At 37.6% G+C, this 15,845-nt stretch overlaps 1 protein-coding gene across 6 annotated transcripts in view; it reads left to right on the top strand.

The window, feature by feature from the left end:
- nav2b (neuron navigator 2b) overlaps positions 1-15,845 on the top strand; it is a 148,387-nt gene that overhangs the window by 38,275 nt on the left and 94,267 nt on the right. For 3 of the 6 annotated variants that reach the window (XM_083560931.1, XM_083560929.1, XM_083560930.1), the window contains exons 2-7: positions 7,363-7,480; positions 9,857-9,909; positions 10,304-10,376; positions 10,694-10,952; positions 13,780-13,833; positions 14,294-14,397. In XM_083560931.1, the coding sequence (XP_083417057.1) occupies positions 7,363-7,480; positions 9,857-9,909; positions 10,304-10,376; positions 10,694-10,952; positions 13,780-13,833; positions 14,294-14,397 (661 nt within the window). The remainder of the gene's footprint in view (positions 1-7,362; positions 7,481-9,856; positions 9,910-10,303; positions 10,377-10,693; positions 10,953-13,779; positions 13,834-14,293; positions 14,398-15,845) is intronic. The other 3 variants (XM_083560933.1, XM_083560932.1, XM_083560928.1) reach the window with 1 other exon arrangement.

Here is a 15,845-nt window from a genome sequence, read left to right as displayed (position 1 = left end):
AGGCTCTTTGGCTTTTGTGTGTGTGTGTGTGTGTGTGTGTGTGTGTGTGTGTGTGTGTGTGTGTGTGTGTGTGTGTGTGTGTGTGTGTGTGTTTGTGTGTGTGTGTGTGTGTGTGTGTGTGTGTGTGTGTATATATATATATTGTTATATATTTTAGGGATGGTAAGATTCGCGCATCCGTGCATCGGCTTGAAAGTTGGCATTTCTATAACAATGCATGGTTTTTTAACATATTTGCATTGGTAAAATATGATTTTTTAAATTTATATATCATTATTAGTAGGTATGCTGTACTTTTATTATTTAGAAAAGTGACCAATGATTTGTGAGCAATATTTTATATGTAGATTGATTTCTCCTCGCTAAACTGTTTCTCGAGCGCGTTCTCTCAGCAGCACTGCTGCTACACGAATATGACGTATCGCAACACTATGGAGACAGAGGCTATATCCACAGAGAGTCACATATAATACAGATTAACAAGGCAGAGGTAGAGCTGTGTCTTCTTGGAGACAGAACAGGAAAAGTCAGTTTATGAAAGGACCATGTGTTGAAAGGCACTTAGGTAAATTTATGATTTGCTGTCTTTCTAAACCAAATAAATAAAAGTGGACTTTCTATGCCATATTGAATTGCATAGCATAATTTTTCCACTGCATCATATTACATTAAATCGCATTTTGTTGGATCAAATCAAGAATCGGATCACACTGCGGTCACACTGAATCGTATCGCATCAGTAGCTGCTTTATATGTTCCTTATTGTATCGTATCGTTTACATTAAGATGCGAATCGCAGCATCCTCAGTTGTGAAGATTCACATTCCTAATATATATATTAGCGGTGTAACGGTACACAAAATTCACGTTTCAGTAAGTACCTTGGTTTTTAAGTCACGGTTTGGTTCCATTTTGGTACAGTTATGGGAAAAAAATATAAACACTTGTGTTCATCAACATTTGAATAAATGCCTGCTTGGTTAAATAATATATAAAATATAAAATATTATATAATAAAATATTTAATAAAAATGAAATAGAATAAATCAGTAATCAATTAAATCAGCATGAAATAAATAAATTAAATACAATTAAATAAATGAAAAAAAAAATAGCATATTTTAACAAATTTCTATTCCCTTAATCTATCATTTATTTACTCCCTCGATATGCTGAATTGTCAGGATTTTCAAGTTCATGTTTAAGTTTATTTCTAGAACGCTTTTCACAATGGCCATTATCTCAAAGCTTTTTTTACAGAATTAAATACATTACAAAAAAATATACATTTTAACATCATAAATTAGTCCCTATAAGAACCTTCAGTGGAACCAAACTTAAAAGAGGGAACCCATCATCTAGGTGACACCTCGTGTCCATTCATTACAGTATAACCACATCATCAAGGTTAACACCTGTTCAATAAATTTTACTTAAATGCAAAACTCTTTATGGTAATTGCAGCCCCAAGCCATTGTAGCAAACTGTTTATAGTCAAACTATTCACAGTTAAAACTAATGACAGTTCACAGCAAAGTCATGGATCTTTAAACTGTTCAACCTTGGCTGCAGCAAGGGGTTTTAAATTGATGCGAACTACTGTGTATCCAGAAGTAAAGCGTAACGATGAATTGGGCAGGTCTGGAACGAAGAAAGGGGGGCGACTTTTGGTTTTGCGCTCGTTACTTGAGATTAAGTAAAAAGGTCTAAAGGTGGTTGCAAAATTGCTGTGAGATTAAACTTGCCTAAAGAAATAATAAAGCACACGGTAATAGAAAAACTTCATTATTAACTGCCTTCTATTCCTTCACTTCAATCTGCGATTGCCTATTTAGAAGTAATGACCAGCTGGTAAATTACTCAATACAATACACAATTAAGTGAAATATGAGCCTTGTGTCAGATGAAGTGGTGCAATATATTGTACAGTTAAACTCCAATAATAACTACCACAATTGTACTTATAAATTGTGTTTGTTTTTACATCTATTGCTGTAAATTTGTAGCACCCCTTAGAGCTTCACTTGTAAAATAATGGCTCAAGAATTTATAAATATGTTTTACTATAGAACATTTGAGTGTTAGTACTAGAACAGTAGAGCGTTTTCTGTCACCCCAATTATCATGATCTTCTAAAACCTATGTGCAGACGACTTTACTACCTATACTTTACTTCCTTTACTACCTATACTTTACTTCCTTTACTACCTATACTTTACTTCCTTTACTACCTTTACTTTACTTCCTTTACTTCCTTTACTTTACTTGCAGATCGAGAAATATACAGGATTTGCGCCTGAGTTCCAGTACAGCAGTAAATGTGCTATAGTGTTTCATACGAACCCAGGCTCTGTGTGAAAGCTCCATGAATCAGACTGAACTGGCATTATTTGTCCTAAAATTACCCAATAAGTTTTTGTAACATTAATAATTCATAGCAGGTTTTGGTTTAGATAAACATCTCTGATACTACAACCAGATCTGGTTTATTTTGATGTAGGTTTTTTTTGGGGTGACAAACATTTCAATAATTTCTTCTCATGGTATTTATCATTGTTATACTAGACTTTAGTCACACCTCTATGTGCAGTATAATGATTGGTCTAATTTGGGTTTAAAAAAGCAGGGCTGAAAAATAAACCCAGATTTAAATAAACCCAGATTTATCAGATCACAATCATCACTATCATCATGATGTTTAATGAGGCTTATTTCTTCCTCATCAAGCCACTTGATCTTGAATGTTTGCTTGTGCTGGATGAGTATTTTAGTGGCAGCTGAATAATTTTAGTAGAAAATGTTTTTTTAGGACCAGAAAAGGCGGCCCTGGTCAGATGTGATGTTCTGTCTCATTGCACACCGAGTCTGCAGCTGTTTTGAGTGTGTGAGTGCATGTGTGTTTATTTTGACCCAACGAGGAACCTCGTTCTTTATGTGGTAAGGAGGATGAAACACTACACCGCTTGCCTTGTCATTATAGTATTACAAAACTCACAAGCACACATGGCAGTGGAGGATTTACTACAGCGGCCCACCACACTGCAGATGGGCACCGGGCCATTTGGGATCGGGAGTAGTACATGCCACTGGGGCTGGCATACGGAGCAAATGTCAACTTATGAACATTTTGAGCACACTAAATATAGAACATGGATTTTATTTATTTGTTTCTTATTGTAAGGCTTTAATATGTGTATCATAAGATAATGCAGTTCCATTTATAATGGCACCCTTGGTGAATATGAGCGAAGAAGGCTGTGAAAGGATGTGAACTGTCTTTATTGTCTGATCTTTTCTTAATGAACTTAATAAGTGGCACACATGTTTTTTAACAGATATATTTTTGATAAAACAGTGTTATGTTTGCAATTGTTTGATAGCCATAAGAGCAAGTTATTTTACAAAATTAAACAATTTTGCTGTTTTCTACATTCATATTTATCAAGGGTGCCAATGTTAGTGCACAGTAAAAAATCTGCACATTCAGTTAGACCTAAAGAAAGTGCACTGTATAAAAAAGGGAGGAGGAGTAACACAGATATGTTAGTTGAAGCGCTGCAGTGGCTGAGCTGCATTACTGGAAGGCCTAGAATATGCTGTCTACAGGAATATTGAGTTTTGTAGATGTTGTAAAGTAAATAAGCTGTGATGTGAACACTTTAAGTAATTTACAGTTGATTAACGGCATGAAGAGTTATTGAAGCTTTTGTAAATCTGACATAAATGTTTTTACTCAAAACATTTAAACACTATTTTTTAGGTTGTACTAGAAGAGTCTGATGTAGGTGAGGAGAACTGGGGTACAGCCAGTGTTCCAATTCGACTCGAAGGTGTGCAATTGGGTTCAGTTCTATAGCAGGCCACTCAAGATCTTTTTCTGAAAACTACATCTTCATGGTGTTGTAGTTGGCACAGGGGTATTGTTCTGCTGGAACAGGGTTGGGTCTTCTAGTTCAAGTGAAAGGAAAATTGAATGCTTCTACATCCAAAGACATCGTATACAAATGTGTGCCTTTAATTCTGTGGTAACAGTTTGGTATATATATATATATATATATATTTATATATATATTTATATATATATTTATATTCATTCATTCTCTCCAGCTTATCTGTAATTCGGGTCGCGGGGGCAGCAGTCTAAGCAGGCCCCCGGCTTTGACTGCTGCCCAATCCTCACAGCACCGTCCCTTACGGTCCCTCCTGCAGGTGGTGAGCCCACGGGAAGGCGGCCCCACATCACGGACCTTGATATAGGGACCCCCGGAGCATAGAGGGTTAAGGGCCTTGCTCAAGGGCCCAAGAGTGGCAGCTTGGCGATACCGGGGCTTGAACCCCAGACCTTTCGATTGGCAACCCAGCGCCTTAACCGCTGGAGCCACCACTCCCATATATATAAAATGTATATACTGTGTGTATATAAATTTTTTTCCCCATCAGTGAGCAGTGAGCTAAAAAAATCCAAATAAAGGCAACTTCTGTGTTTTCTGTTTCTCGTAAAGCTTTACTCATCTCGGATGTGTTGAGTAAAAGGTCTCAGTGGAACAAAAAAGTGGGCGTTTTTTAATCTTCAGGCCTCTATACAGTGGGATTTGACTGGTTCGAAACTAAGACAGAAGTCAAAGAACTGTTCTTGAGATTTACTTTTTTAAATCAGGTCATTTACACTATATGAACAAAAGTTTGTGGACATCTGAACATTATGTTTTAAATGCTTTTTGAACATCCCATTCCACATGTTTTTGCTCTTATAATAACCTCCATTTTTCTAGGAAGAATTTCAACTAGATTTTGGAGTGTGCTTGTGGGGATTTGAGCTCATTCAGGGACAAGGATGTTACCAAAGTCAGGCACAGATGTAAGTGAGGTGAGGAGGCCTGAAGTGCAGTCAGTGTTCACCTTCATCCCAAAGGTGTTTAATAGGGTTTAGAGCTCTATCGCAGGCCACTCAAGATCTTCCACTGCAATCTATGTAAAGCATAGTTTCATGGATAAGCTGTGCACAGGGGCAGTGTCATGCTGGAACAGGTTTGGGTTTCCTAGTTCAAGTGAAAGGGAAAATGAATTGTACTGCATCCTAAGACATACATTACATACAAGAGATACATTTCTGTACCTCTGACTGTATCTGCGATGGATTTACTTTAAGATAGAAATGTAACTAAAAGATGAGAAATAAAGACGGAACCAAATGTCTATAAAAAAATATATATACCATGTTATCCAGAACTGTGGGAATTTTATGATATAAAATAAATTCTTGACGTATCATTAGACCAGTGGAAACCTGTCACCACATGGCCTTTTATTTTCCATTTGTTCTCACACACACACACACACACACACACACATATATATGTGTGTGTGTATATATATATATATATATATATATATATATATATTCGAGTTTTGCACTTTTGTGCCCTTTTATCCTGGCAAGAGTAGCTGGAAAACTTGAGGCTGTTTAAAAAAAAGTGGTGTAGAGTTTGGTTTTAGTAGGAGACGGGTTTTAAGCTCAGTGCTACGCTTTTTTTTTCCCTTTCAGCAGTCTGCTTGCCCTTAAACTACAGGCAATAATTTGTTAAATATCATTTCGAGTTCTTGAAATAAAATAAACGGGGTGTTTGTTAGGGCTGCTTTCATTAATCACACACTTGTAAAGATACAACCTGCTTCTGCTATGACCACCATTTCTTTTGCTAAGGTGTTGAACTTCATTCGCAGAGCTTACATTTACAGGTTTTAATTCATGTGTTCATTGGCCTCTGGCCATATAAACGCTACACACATCCACACACACTCACACAGCCACAACCTACCACAGGCCCGAGGCACGGATCTGGAGATTATTAGAAGCACCGCAGGGGAGAGTCGATGCCAGGCCACTGTTTTTTTTTTTTTAGAGGTTAGGTGGAGTAGTGCCTTAGAGTTTAGAAATACACAGAGACAGATAAGTGTGTATACATACTGTATATACATGCAAAGTATTATGTATCAGATGAATTAGATAAACCATGAGTGATATAATAATCCCTGGAAGGCATTGATGTAGGATCAAATCCTATTGATTCTAATTTTGGGGGTTGAGGTTTAAATTTACATCATTCAATTGAATCTGTTATTTATACTTTTCTTGGAATCTAAAAATAAACGGCTTACCAAGTCATACATTTTATACATGCATTCTAGATTATATTTCAAAGATCTTAGCATTTTTCCACACAAGTTTTCCACACACCCTCGCCATTACAGTTTGGTGTGCTGATTAAAGATGAAATAAAACCAGGCCTTGTTTTTCTGTTCTGTCTCCAGGAAGATGCAGCTCTACCTCTGCCATGTTAATCTGTATTCTATGTGACTCTTTTAGGACACCCCTCGGTCTCCGTAGTGTTGCGATACGTCATATTCGCGTACTGTAGCAGCGAGAATGCGCTTGAGAAAGTTTATCGAGGAGAAATCAATCTACATATCAAATGTTGGTCACAAATTATTGGTCACTTTCTAAATAATAAAAGTATAGCACATCAACACATTAGCTATAAATAATTCAGGTTAAATCTATGTAAATATGTTTAAAATATTACGATGCTTCGCAATACAAATGCCCACTTATAGCTGAAGCACAGTTTTTTTAAATCGATGCATCACATCGTAAAATGTTTTGCCGACGCACCGAAGCGAATCTGTGAAAGCATTCGAAACAGGCACACATTAGCCAGGTGCTGAGCCTACACTGAAACCTGAATACTGAAGCCTTTACTATTGAGTTTTGACTTGCAAGTAGGTGTAGAAAGTCTGTATAAAGACAACATAGGAATGCATGTATTAGCAGGGAGAAAACTGGAATACCCTGAGGAAACCCCAATCCCAGGAAGAACATCCAAGCTCAATGTAGACAAGGTGGAAGTGGGATTCGAACCTCCTTGATCGCTTCATGTATAGCGTGAAATGGTGCAATTCGATCACATGATTGTTGTATTGATGCAATTTTTAATATCATGTCAAGCCAGTTTTCTTACTTGTGGACCAGAGTTTGTCTTTGTGTCATTCTGGCGGTGAAAAATGCACACGTGTGTGTGTGTGTGTGTGTGTGTGTGTGTGTGTGTGTGTGTGTGTGTGTGTGTGTGTTTGTGAATGATGTCATGCACTTTGAGAAAAAATTTACTTATTGACTAACACTACAAGAACGTTCATAATAATATCAGTCTTTTAAAGTAAGCAGAGTTGGTTGCATTTTCTTTTCTTTTTTATATTTCCTTTCATCCCAAGCACTTTGCGAGCTTCCTGTGTCATTCCGTCAGTCTAGAAGAGAGAGAGTATTACTTATGTCTGGCTAACTTTTTCTTTTTCTCAAATGGACAGATTTACACAGACTGGGCAAACCACTACCTGGCAAAGTCGGGTCATAAGCGTTTGATCAGAGACCTTCAGCAGGATGTAGCTGATGGAGTTCTTCTGGCGGAGCTCATCCAGGTTGTAGGTAAAGAAATGGTCTGAAATTGTTTTTGTTGCTGTTGATCACGATGAACTACCCTTTAAAGAACAATGTATCCGAGAGTCAGTTGTTTGCTCTGATAAGGTTGTGATGCCACATTCATCCTGTCTATTATTTTATTTAATGTAACTAACAGAAAGCGGCTTCATTTAGGTGAAATCCCGTCTGCTTCGGTTTATTTATGAACTGTTTGGTTTTGGTTTAATTTTGAGCACTTAAATGGAGAGTCTGGTTTGGAAGCACTACAGTCAGCAATCTTAGGCTTTTTATGACAGTTTGACGTTTGGTCTGATTTATAAAGCACTTTTTTACACTTAAAGTGTGGCTCAAAGTGTTTTATACGCCTTAGATGGTGTAGATTTAACAATAAGAAAATGAGCAAGAAACAAAGGATTAGTGTGCTAGGCTTGCTAATGTATTATTTATTAGGCTTATTTATAGCACTTTTTATGTGTTTATGCAAAGAACAAGACAGGGCAGAGACCAAGGCAGACAGCAGTGTTTTTTGAAGAATTTGTGTGCTTTTTTACATTTATCAGATCGTTTTTTAAAAGATTTACTTAATATTAAATGAGTAGTTATTAAACCAGTTAATTCATTTTACCATCCATCCATCCATCCATCCATCCATCCATGTCACTACTGTATCTACCAAGCTTCTATCGTTTTTCCAACTTTCTATCTATCTATACTCCTGTCTTTCAATTAGTATTGCACCCATTCCTCCATTTATCCATTATCCATTTATTCATTCAAATTCTTACTGTCTGTCTGTCTGTCTGTGCATGCCAGGGGTCCCCAAATTACAGCCTGTGGGCCGAGAACAGCCCGCCCCCACATTTGGAACAGCCCCTTGAACAATGCCAGAGACATATTTCGGAAATTGTAAACGTGTTTTACTCATATCATATCTGTATTTGATAATAAGGGTTGCTGAAACTATCAGATATCAGCAAAAATCCATACGGATAGTTTTTCCAGCTTCCGGTCCCCTGTCCGCTATATTATATATATTATTTTATAATTTAATAATGATATAATTATATTTATTAATGATTATATTCATATTTATTTATTCTTTAGCACGTTTTTATGATTCAGTACTATTTGACATGAAGTGTTATGACTTACGTTTTATCCAGTATTTATTTTAAAAACTATCATTTGATTAACCGGTTATCGTCAGGTACGATTCAACCTGGCTTTAGGTATCAATAAAATCCACTTTTGGTCGACCTCTAGTTATTAACATATACAAATTATTTGTTAGATTCACCAACCACACATATGCATAAGTAAGCAAATGTTTAATTTTAGTAGCAATGAATATGCAAAAATGTGATTATGATAGTAATAATGCTCTTTTAGTAGGCGATATATATCTGGAAAAGTAATAGTAGTATTTGTCTGTATGGTGCATAAAAAAATAAAACTACCGTATTTTACAGACTATAAGCCGCTACTTTTTCCCACTTTTTGAACCCCACAGCTTAAACAACGAAGCGGCTAATATATGGATTTTTCCTGTGTTTTTCCCGGTTTTACAAACTCCAAGCCAAAAAACTGAACCCCATAACATTAGACTAATGAAACTGCCGAACGGGTTCAGGTGAACCAATGAAACTCTTTATATTAAATCAGATGCGCTCCCACTGAATCGGGCCGCACCACATCATAAATATGGATGATGTTCCTCTGACGTTTGACCTGCCGCTCACTCGGACTGTCTACAGGAAATGCGAATCATTTGTCACGCTGAAAACAACCGGGCATGAAAAAACACACTTCACCTGTGTTCTGAGCTGCACGGCATCGGAAAGGAAGGAGGAAGACAGTGAACAATGACTTTCTTGGTAGGCTACAGTTTAGATACAAGTCGTGTAACAGACACTGTCTTTCATTAAAGCCTGTGTAAAGTTCATTCGTTTCAGTGTAGGAACCTGCGGCTTATAGACAGGTGCGGCGTATTTATGTTCAAAATAAAAATCTGTGTAAAATTCAGGGGGTACGGCTTAAATTTGGGTGCGCTTAATAGTCCGGAAATTACGGTAATAATAATGTATTCTAATATTTTAATATATAAACTAATCTAGCTTTAGGAGGCATAATGAAAACATGTAAAGTCATAATAAATTCTAATTCTAATAAATGTCCCATGAGATTTTCTGTTACAGGCCGACTCCTAATGAAGTAGAGAAAGATTCACAGAAAACAGTTTGTGATGAATTTGCTCACATAAGCCACATAACTATGTATTAGTCTTTATCGAAAATTATTATAAATAAAATCCAGTACACAAAAACAGCACACAAATATATTTAAGTATGTTTTTTTACACTAACTCTGACTCTCTCTTTCAAGCCAACGAGAGGATTGCTGATATCAATGGCTACCCAGAAAACCGCTCTCAGATGGTAAGCTTGGATTTTATACTAAGTATAAATATACAAGTCCTTGGTTTTTCTGATTAGATAGCAGTCATCCTACTGTACATTAAGAAGGGACAACTTTTAAAAGTGATCTTAAAGGCCTGGGGCCACACAGGCATATGTATACATAAAGAAAAGAGGAATTTATGTTGTACTGTCACACAGACACACACTGTAGGAGAGGGCTGAGAAAGAGTCGTAAAAGCCGAGTCGTCCCATTGGGGTCCATCTGCCCTTGACTTCAGACCGGCAGTTACGATGTGTTATATTTTAACCCACATGGCTGTATTAGTGAACGAAGATTTCTGAGGTCTTTCTGTTTGAGGACTGCAGGTTCATAGTGTGTGTTTAATGGTGTGTGTGTGTGTTTGCGTTGCAGATTGAAAACATAGATGCCTGTCTTGGCTTTTTGGCAGCTAAAGGAGTGAATATAAAGGGTCTCTGTGCTGAAGGTAAGCTGATGTGTCTCTGTGTGTGTGTGTGTGTGTGTGTGTGTGTGTGTGTGTGTGTGTGTGTGTGTGTGTGTGTGTGTGTGTGTATATACTGGGAAAAAGTCCAAAAGTTTTTTCAAATGCTAATTTCATTATGCGTTCAGGCATACAGGATTTGCAGTGAAGTTATGCCTTGTTAAAATTGTGTTATATTATAAGAATCCCGCAATGTGTGTAATCCGGTTTGTATTCCTGTTTTAACAGAATAAGCACAGGAACCATCACTATGATATAATTATATAACGATTATATAATTCTATTTTTCGCACTTTTCTCAGAGATCCGCAGTGGCAATCTGAAAGCAATCCTGGGCCTGTTTTTCAGCCTATCACGATACAAACAGCAGCAGCAACATGAGGCACTGAAGCAGGCCAAAGACGAGACTCACGTCCTCCAGGTTGCTCGTGTCCAGTGTGCCAGTCCCTCCCAGGTACACTCCCCCTGGTGCACTCCTCATACACCTTCCTGTCCGGTCCACATCCATGAGCAGGACACCAGTGCGTCTGGGCTCAAGACGCAAGAAGACATGCAGTCCAGGTACATAGGGATTAAACATACAGGACCACATATACACACACACACACACACACACACACACACACACACACACACACACACACACACACACACACACACACACACATACTCCATTACAGCATTTTAGCTCAAGTATCTAGCACTTACACAGCAAAATATTAAAGACAAAGGAGAAAACCCTGCTTACTTTCACAAGTGGTGGAGAGGTTGTAGCTCAGTGTTTAAAGCATTGGACTCTGGATTGTTAAATCTCAGCAACACCAAGCTGCCACTGCTGGGCCCTTGAGCAAGACCCTTAACCCTTAAGCCTCAACTTCTTATGAGTCGCTCTGGATAAGGGCATCTGCCAAATGACTGTAAGTGCTTCCAAGGCTGTGTACTACACATGAGTACCTACTACATATTGGAAATGACCATCATTAGATTCTAAATATTGTATTTAGTTCCTCTTTGACCTGTTTGACCTTTGGTAACCTCATGACTCCAACTTCATGTATCATCTGGAGGGAACACAGGGGCCATGGAAACATGTGGCCTTAGCAAAATTAGACCATTGAAACTTTTGAGTATAAATGGTTTTGAAAACACATTCCTAGCACAGGTGGGCAAATATTAGAATTCTATAAGATTAGAATATTTGTTAGCTTGAATTGTACTAAATGCTAAAATCATCAGGTAAAAAAAAAAAAAAAATCATACATTTGTATAATTAGTAGCCAAAAACGTCTCTAGGTTACAGGGAACTAGGGTCTAGGTAACCCTAGTTCCCTGAGGAATATATGTATGTATATGTATATGTATATGTATATGTATATATGTATGGCTTTGTCGAACCAAGGTCATTAAAATGCAAATGAAACAAGCAGCGATCCAATCCAGGACAATATTGAGGAATTTGCTTCTTTTTTGCTTTTTCTATCTTTTTTTCTTATGAGAAAAAGGAAAACAAGGATTGGCCTTGGCAGTAATGCAGAGTAAAACCTCACAAACAAAAACAGTGAGCTAAAACTAATCAAGAACTAACACAGAACAGGTGAACACAATCAGACAACAAACCAGTGAGTGGGCAGAGACGGAGACAGGACCAGAAAACAGGAACCGAAAACAAAGCAAAAGCACATGGAGTTCATATGAAGAAACCCTGACAATCATTAGGGATACAAGATTTTTACAGGACAATGAATAAACTAGACCAAGTGATAGATCAGGGGGAGGAGATCAACGACATTTATGGCATTTTGCAGACACCTTATACACAGTGACTTACGGTTATCTCTGTTTTACAGCTGAGCAATTGAGGGTCAAAGGCCTTGTTCAAGGGCCCAGATAATGATGCTCGTGTTTGAAGGCCGTGAGTTACATTAAGTCCAGGTAATAAAACAGAGATTTATGTTTTTGATGGCGATAATCAGAATAGTAACTCGTGTCTCATTGCTTATTAGCTGATATAATACTGTGTTAGAGTAGGACTCTGCAGGCTTTTTGAGACTTATGTCTCCATGTAGCAAAAAAATTATATAGAGGGCTACTTGAAATACTCAAAATAAATAATATATTTTAAAAATGATATATTTACTTAAAAAAAGGAAAAGGGTTGAGACCCCTACTATAATTAAATAATCAAGAAAAACAATCTTGAAATCCTGGCTCTGTATGAAATATTGAATAATTACTTACAACCCCAATTCTGAAAAAGTTGAGAAACATAATGTAAATAAAAACATTCCAATGGTTTGCAAATCTCATAGATTCATATTCTATTGGCAAATAAACAAAAAAACATGTTTACACTGACAATATTTACAGTTTTAGGGTGAATTTGATGCAAAAGGTCTCAAAAAATTTGGGACTTTTACCACTGTGTAGCATAACTTCTTTTGTTCGTGCACATCTGGGAACTGAGGAAACCAGTTGCTGAAGTTTTGTGAGAGGAATGTTGTCCCATATGCTTCTTATACAGGATTTACCTTTTTAACAGTTCTGGGTGTCCTTTGTTGTATTTTTCGTTTCACCAAAAGTTTTAAAATGGTAAAAGGTCTAGACTGCAGGCAGGCCAATTGTATTGTAATGTTATTGTAATAGATAATATAATATATCTCAGAAATCATGAACAAACTGTATATTGAAATTGATTATATAAGCTATAAATAGACTTTGAAGTTATATGATAATTTCATTTCAAGTTTTAATAAATGTTAACTTAGCACCTATTATTTTGTTTTAAATTATATAAAACAATAATATATATTATATATTATATTACACCTATTATCTTGTTTAATTTTATATTATATGTGGGCTTCCAGGTTTCCATATGGAGACCACTAGTATAGAGATTTCATTGAAGCTACTATGTATGTTAAAAAAAAAAGCTGGTTATTTAAATACGGGAGAATGGAAATACCAGCCGATTTCCTCTAAATTGCTTTGTCAGTCCGACATTGTAATGTCGTTGATATAATTTTATGCATTGCTTCTTAAATAAGAGCATCTTTAATTTTCTCATATGAGGGAGGAGGTAGCTTCGTGGTTAAGGCAATGGATTTTTGGAGCTGAAGGTCGTGAGTTCCAATCCCACCCACACCAAAGTGACACCCCCTGGGCCCCTGAGCAAGGGTGTCTGCCAAATGGCATAAATGTAAATGGGTTAGGTTTTCCCAGGCTTCCTCACTACTACTGTACCTGGTACTATTATATTGCTGTTGCTTCTCAGGAGCCTTCTTTTCTCTTTATCATCTCTTCACATACAACAGTTTTCCTGCTGGGTTGATCTCTTCTGATCTTTTTCTTCTCTTCCAATTTCCATCTTTATATCTCATCCATCCAGGGGTTCATCAAGTACATCTCGCAAGCTGTGTGTCACTCTAAAAAAGGCCAATAGGTCAGCTCCACAGTGTTCAGTAAACTCCACAGGGCCAAATAATGCACGACCTCTTGCACTTGTACACATGCTGCGTGTAAGCATGATGAGTGTGTGTGTGTGTGTGGGTGTGTGTGTGTGTGTGTGTGTCTTCCCACATCGTGACTGCTGTGCCCCTGATGTTCCTGGTACACTACCTCCCTCTAGCTGTGATGCTGTGTTACTGTAACACCTTCAGGTCTATACTTCTGAATGGCTTATTTGTTCATGTTCATATGATCAGAAGGTGACATGAAGAAAAATAAAGCTACTGTGAGTTTTTTTTTTTTTTTTTTAGACCAGACTTATGTTATTACAGACAAAGTAGGCAAGAAGGTTTGCTTTACTTTTTACTTTAAGTTTATCTTGCAAAAATAGTATGGTTTTGACGTTAAAGTGAGTGGTTTTTTTGTTTGTTTGTTTGGGTTTGTGTGTGTATAAGATTACACGGGCCGTCGATCCAGCCCCGGAGATCCAGCAGCAGACGCAGTCAGAGCTTTATACATCGTGACGAGTCCCCGACGCTAACCTGCTCGCAGCACACAGGTACACAAACCCTCGGCTCAACCTCATACTGAGTGTATTATCAATGTGTGTTGCGTAATATGGGCCTTCTGAAATGTACTAAACCTTTTTGCACAGTAAGTTTTATTTTCTCAAGATTTGTAATACTTATCTCTCGTTAAAATCTGTTTTACCATAGCTGTGTTCTTAATTATAAGTGGAAATGTATAGGTGGTATTCTTACAGCCGTGCTTCAAGTTTAATTAGGAATCTTCTACACCAGAGAGACCAAAATTTTTTATGTAAGAAGGGCCAATAAATAACCAAGATTTACTTTCAGCCCCTTAATGACACATTATACCAAATATTATATTCCAGTTAAAGTTGCCGTGTTTCCCCTTCGTGTGTGATTCCATAATATCTAAACTTGGCTCTGCTTCACGAATGAAGTTTCAAAGTTCTAGTGCAGTGAAACTTACACCGATCAGGCATAACCTTATGACCACCTGCATTATATTGTGTTGGTCCCCCACTGCTAAAACAGTCCCGACCCATTGAAAATGAACACCATTAACTTCTTCAGCAGTTTGAGCTACAGGAGCTCGTCTGTTGGATCAAACCACAAGGACCAGCATTCGCTCCACACGTGCATCACTGAGCCTCGGCCACCCATGACCCTGTCGCCGGTTCACCACTGTTCCTTCCTTGGAGCACTTTTGATAGATACTGACCACTGCAGACCAGGAACCGAATCCAGGAATGAAATATAAATACATATGGACAAAAGTATTGGGACACCTGACTACTACACAGTTGGAGGCACACAATTTGTGGATTTTGTGGGTAGCATAAAGTTTTCCCTTCACTTGAGCAAGGAGACCCAAACCTGTTCAAGCATGACAATGCTCCTGTGCACAAATCCAGCTCAATGAAGATATGCTTTACATGGGTTGGAGTGGTAGATCCCCTGCTATCAAGCTCTGACTTTAACTCTTTTGAACACCTTTTGGATGAATATAAACGCTGATTGCACACCTCAGGCCTGCAGCTGAAGGAGCACAAATCTCCACAAGCACACTCCAAAATCTAGTGGAACATCTTCTCAGAAGAGTGTAGGTTGTTATAACAGCAAATGTGGGATGGGATGTTCAAAAAGCACATGGTCGGGTGTCCACAAACTTGCCAGGAGTGTGTGTGTGTGTGTGTGTGTGTGTGTGTGGTCATGACATGTGCATCACAATTTTTTCTTCATTATTTTAAATTTCAGGGTTGTTCAGAATCACTCTTTTTCAAGATAGAAATTAGAGACCGTAAGTGAAGGTTTTGTGTGTGTGTGTGTGTGTGTGTGTGTGTGTGTGTGTGTGTGTGTGTGTGTGTGTGTGTGTGTGTGTGTGTGTGTGTGCGCATATGTGTGTGCATGCATGAATATATATGTGTGTGTGTATGTGTGTGTGTGGGAGAGAGAAAAAAAAAAGAGAGAGAGAGAGAGA

The sequence above is a fragment of the Silurus aristotelis genome (assembly GCF_946808225.1).
Source record: "Silurus aristotelis genome assembly, chromosome: 14".
NCBI classification, from domain to species: Eukaryota; Metazoa; Chordata; class Actinopteri; order Siluriformes; family Siluridae; genus Silurus; species Silurus aristotelis.
This window is presented reverse-complemented; position numbering and strand designations above follow the sequence as displayed.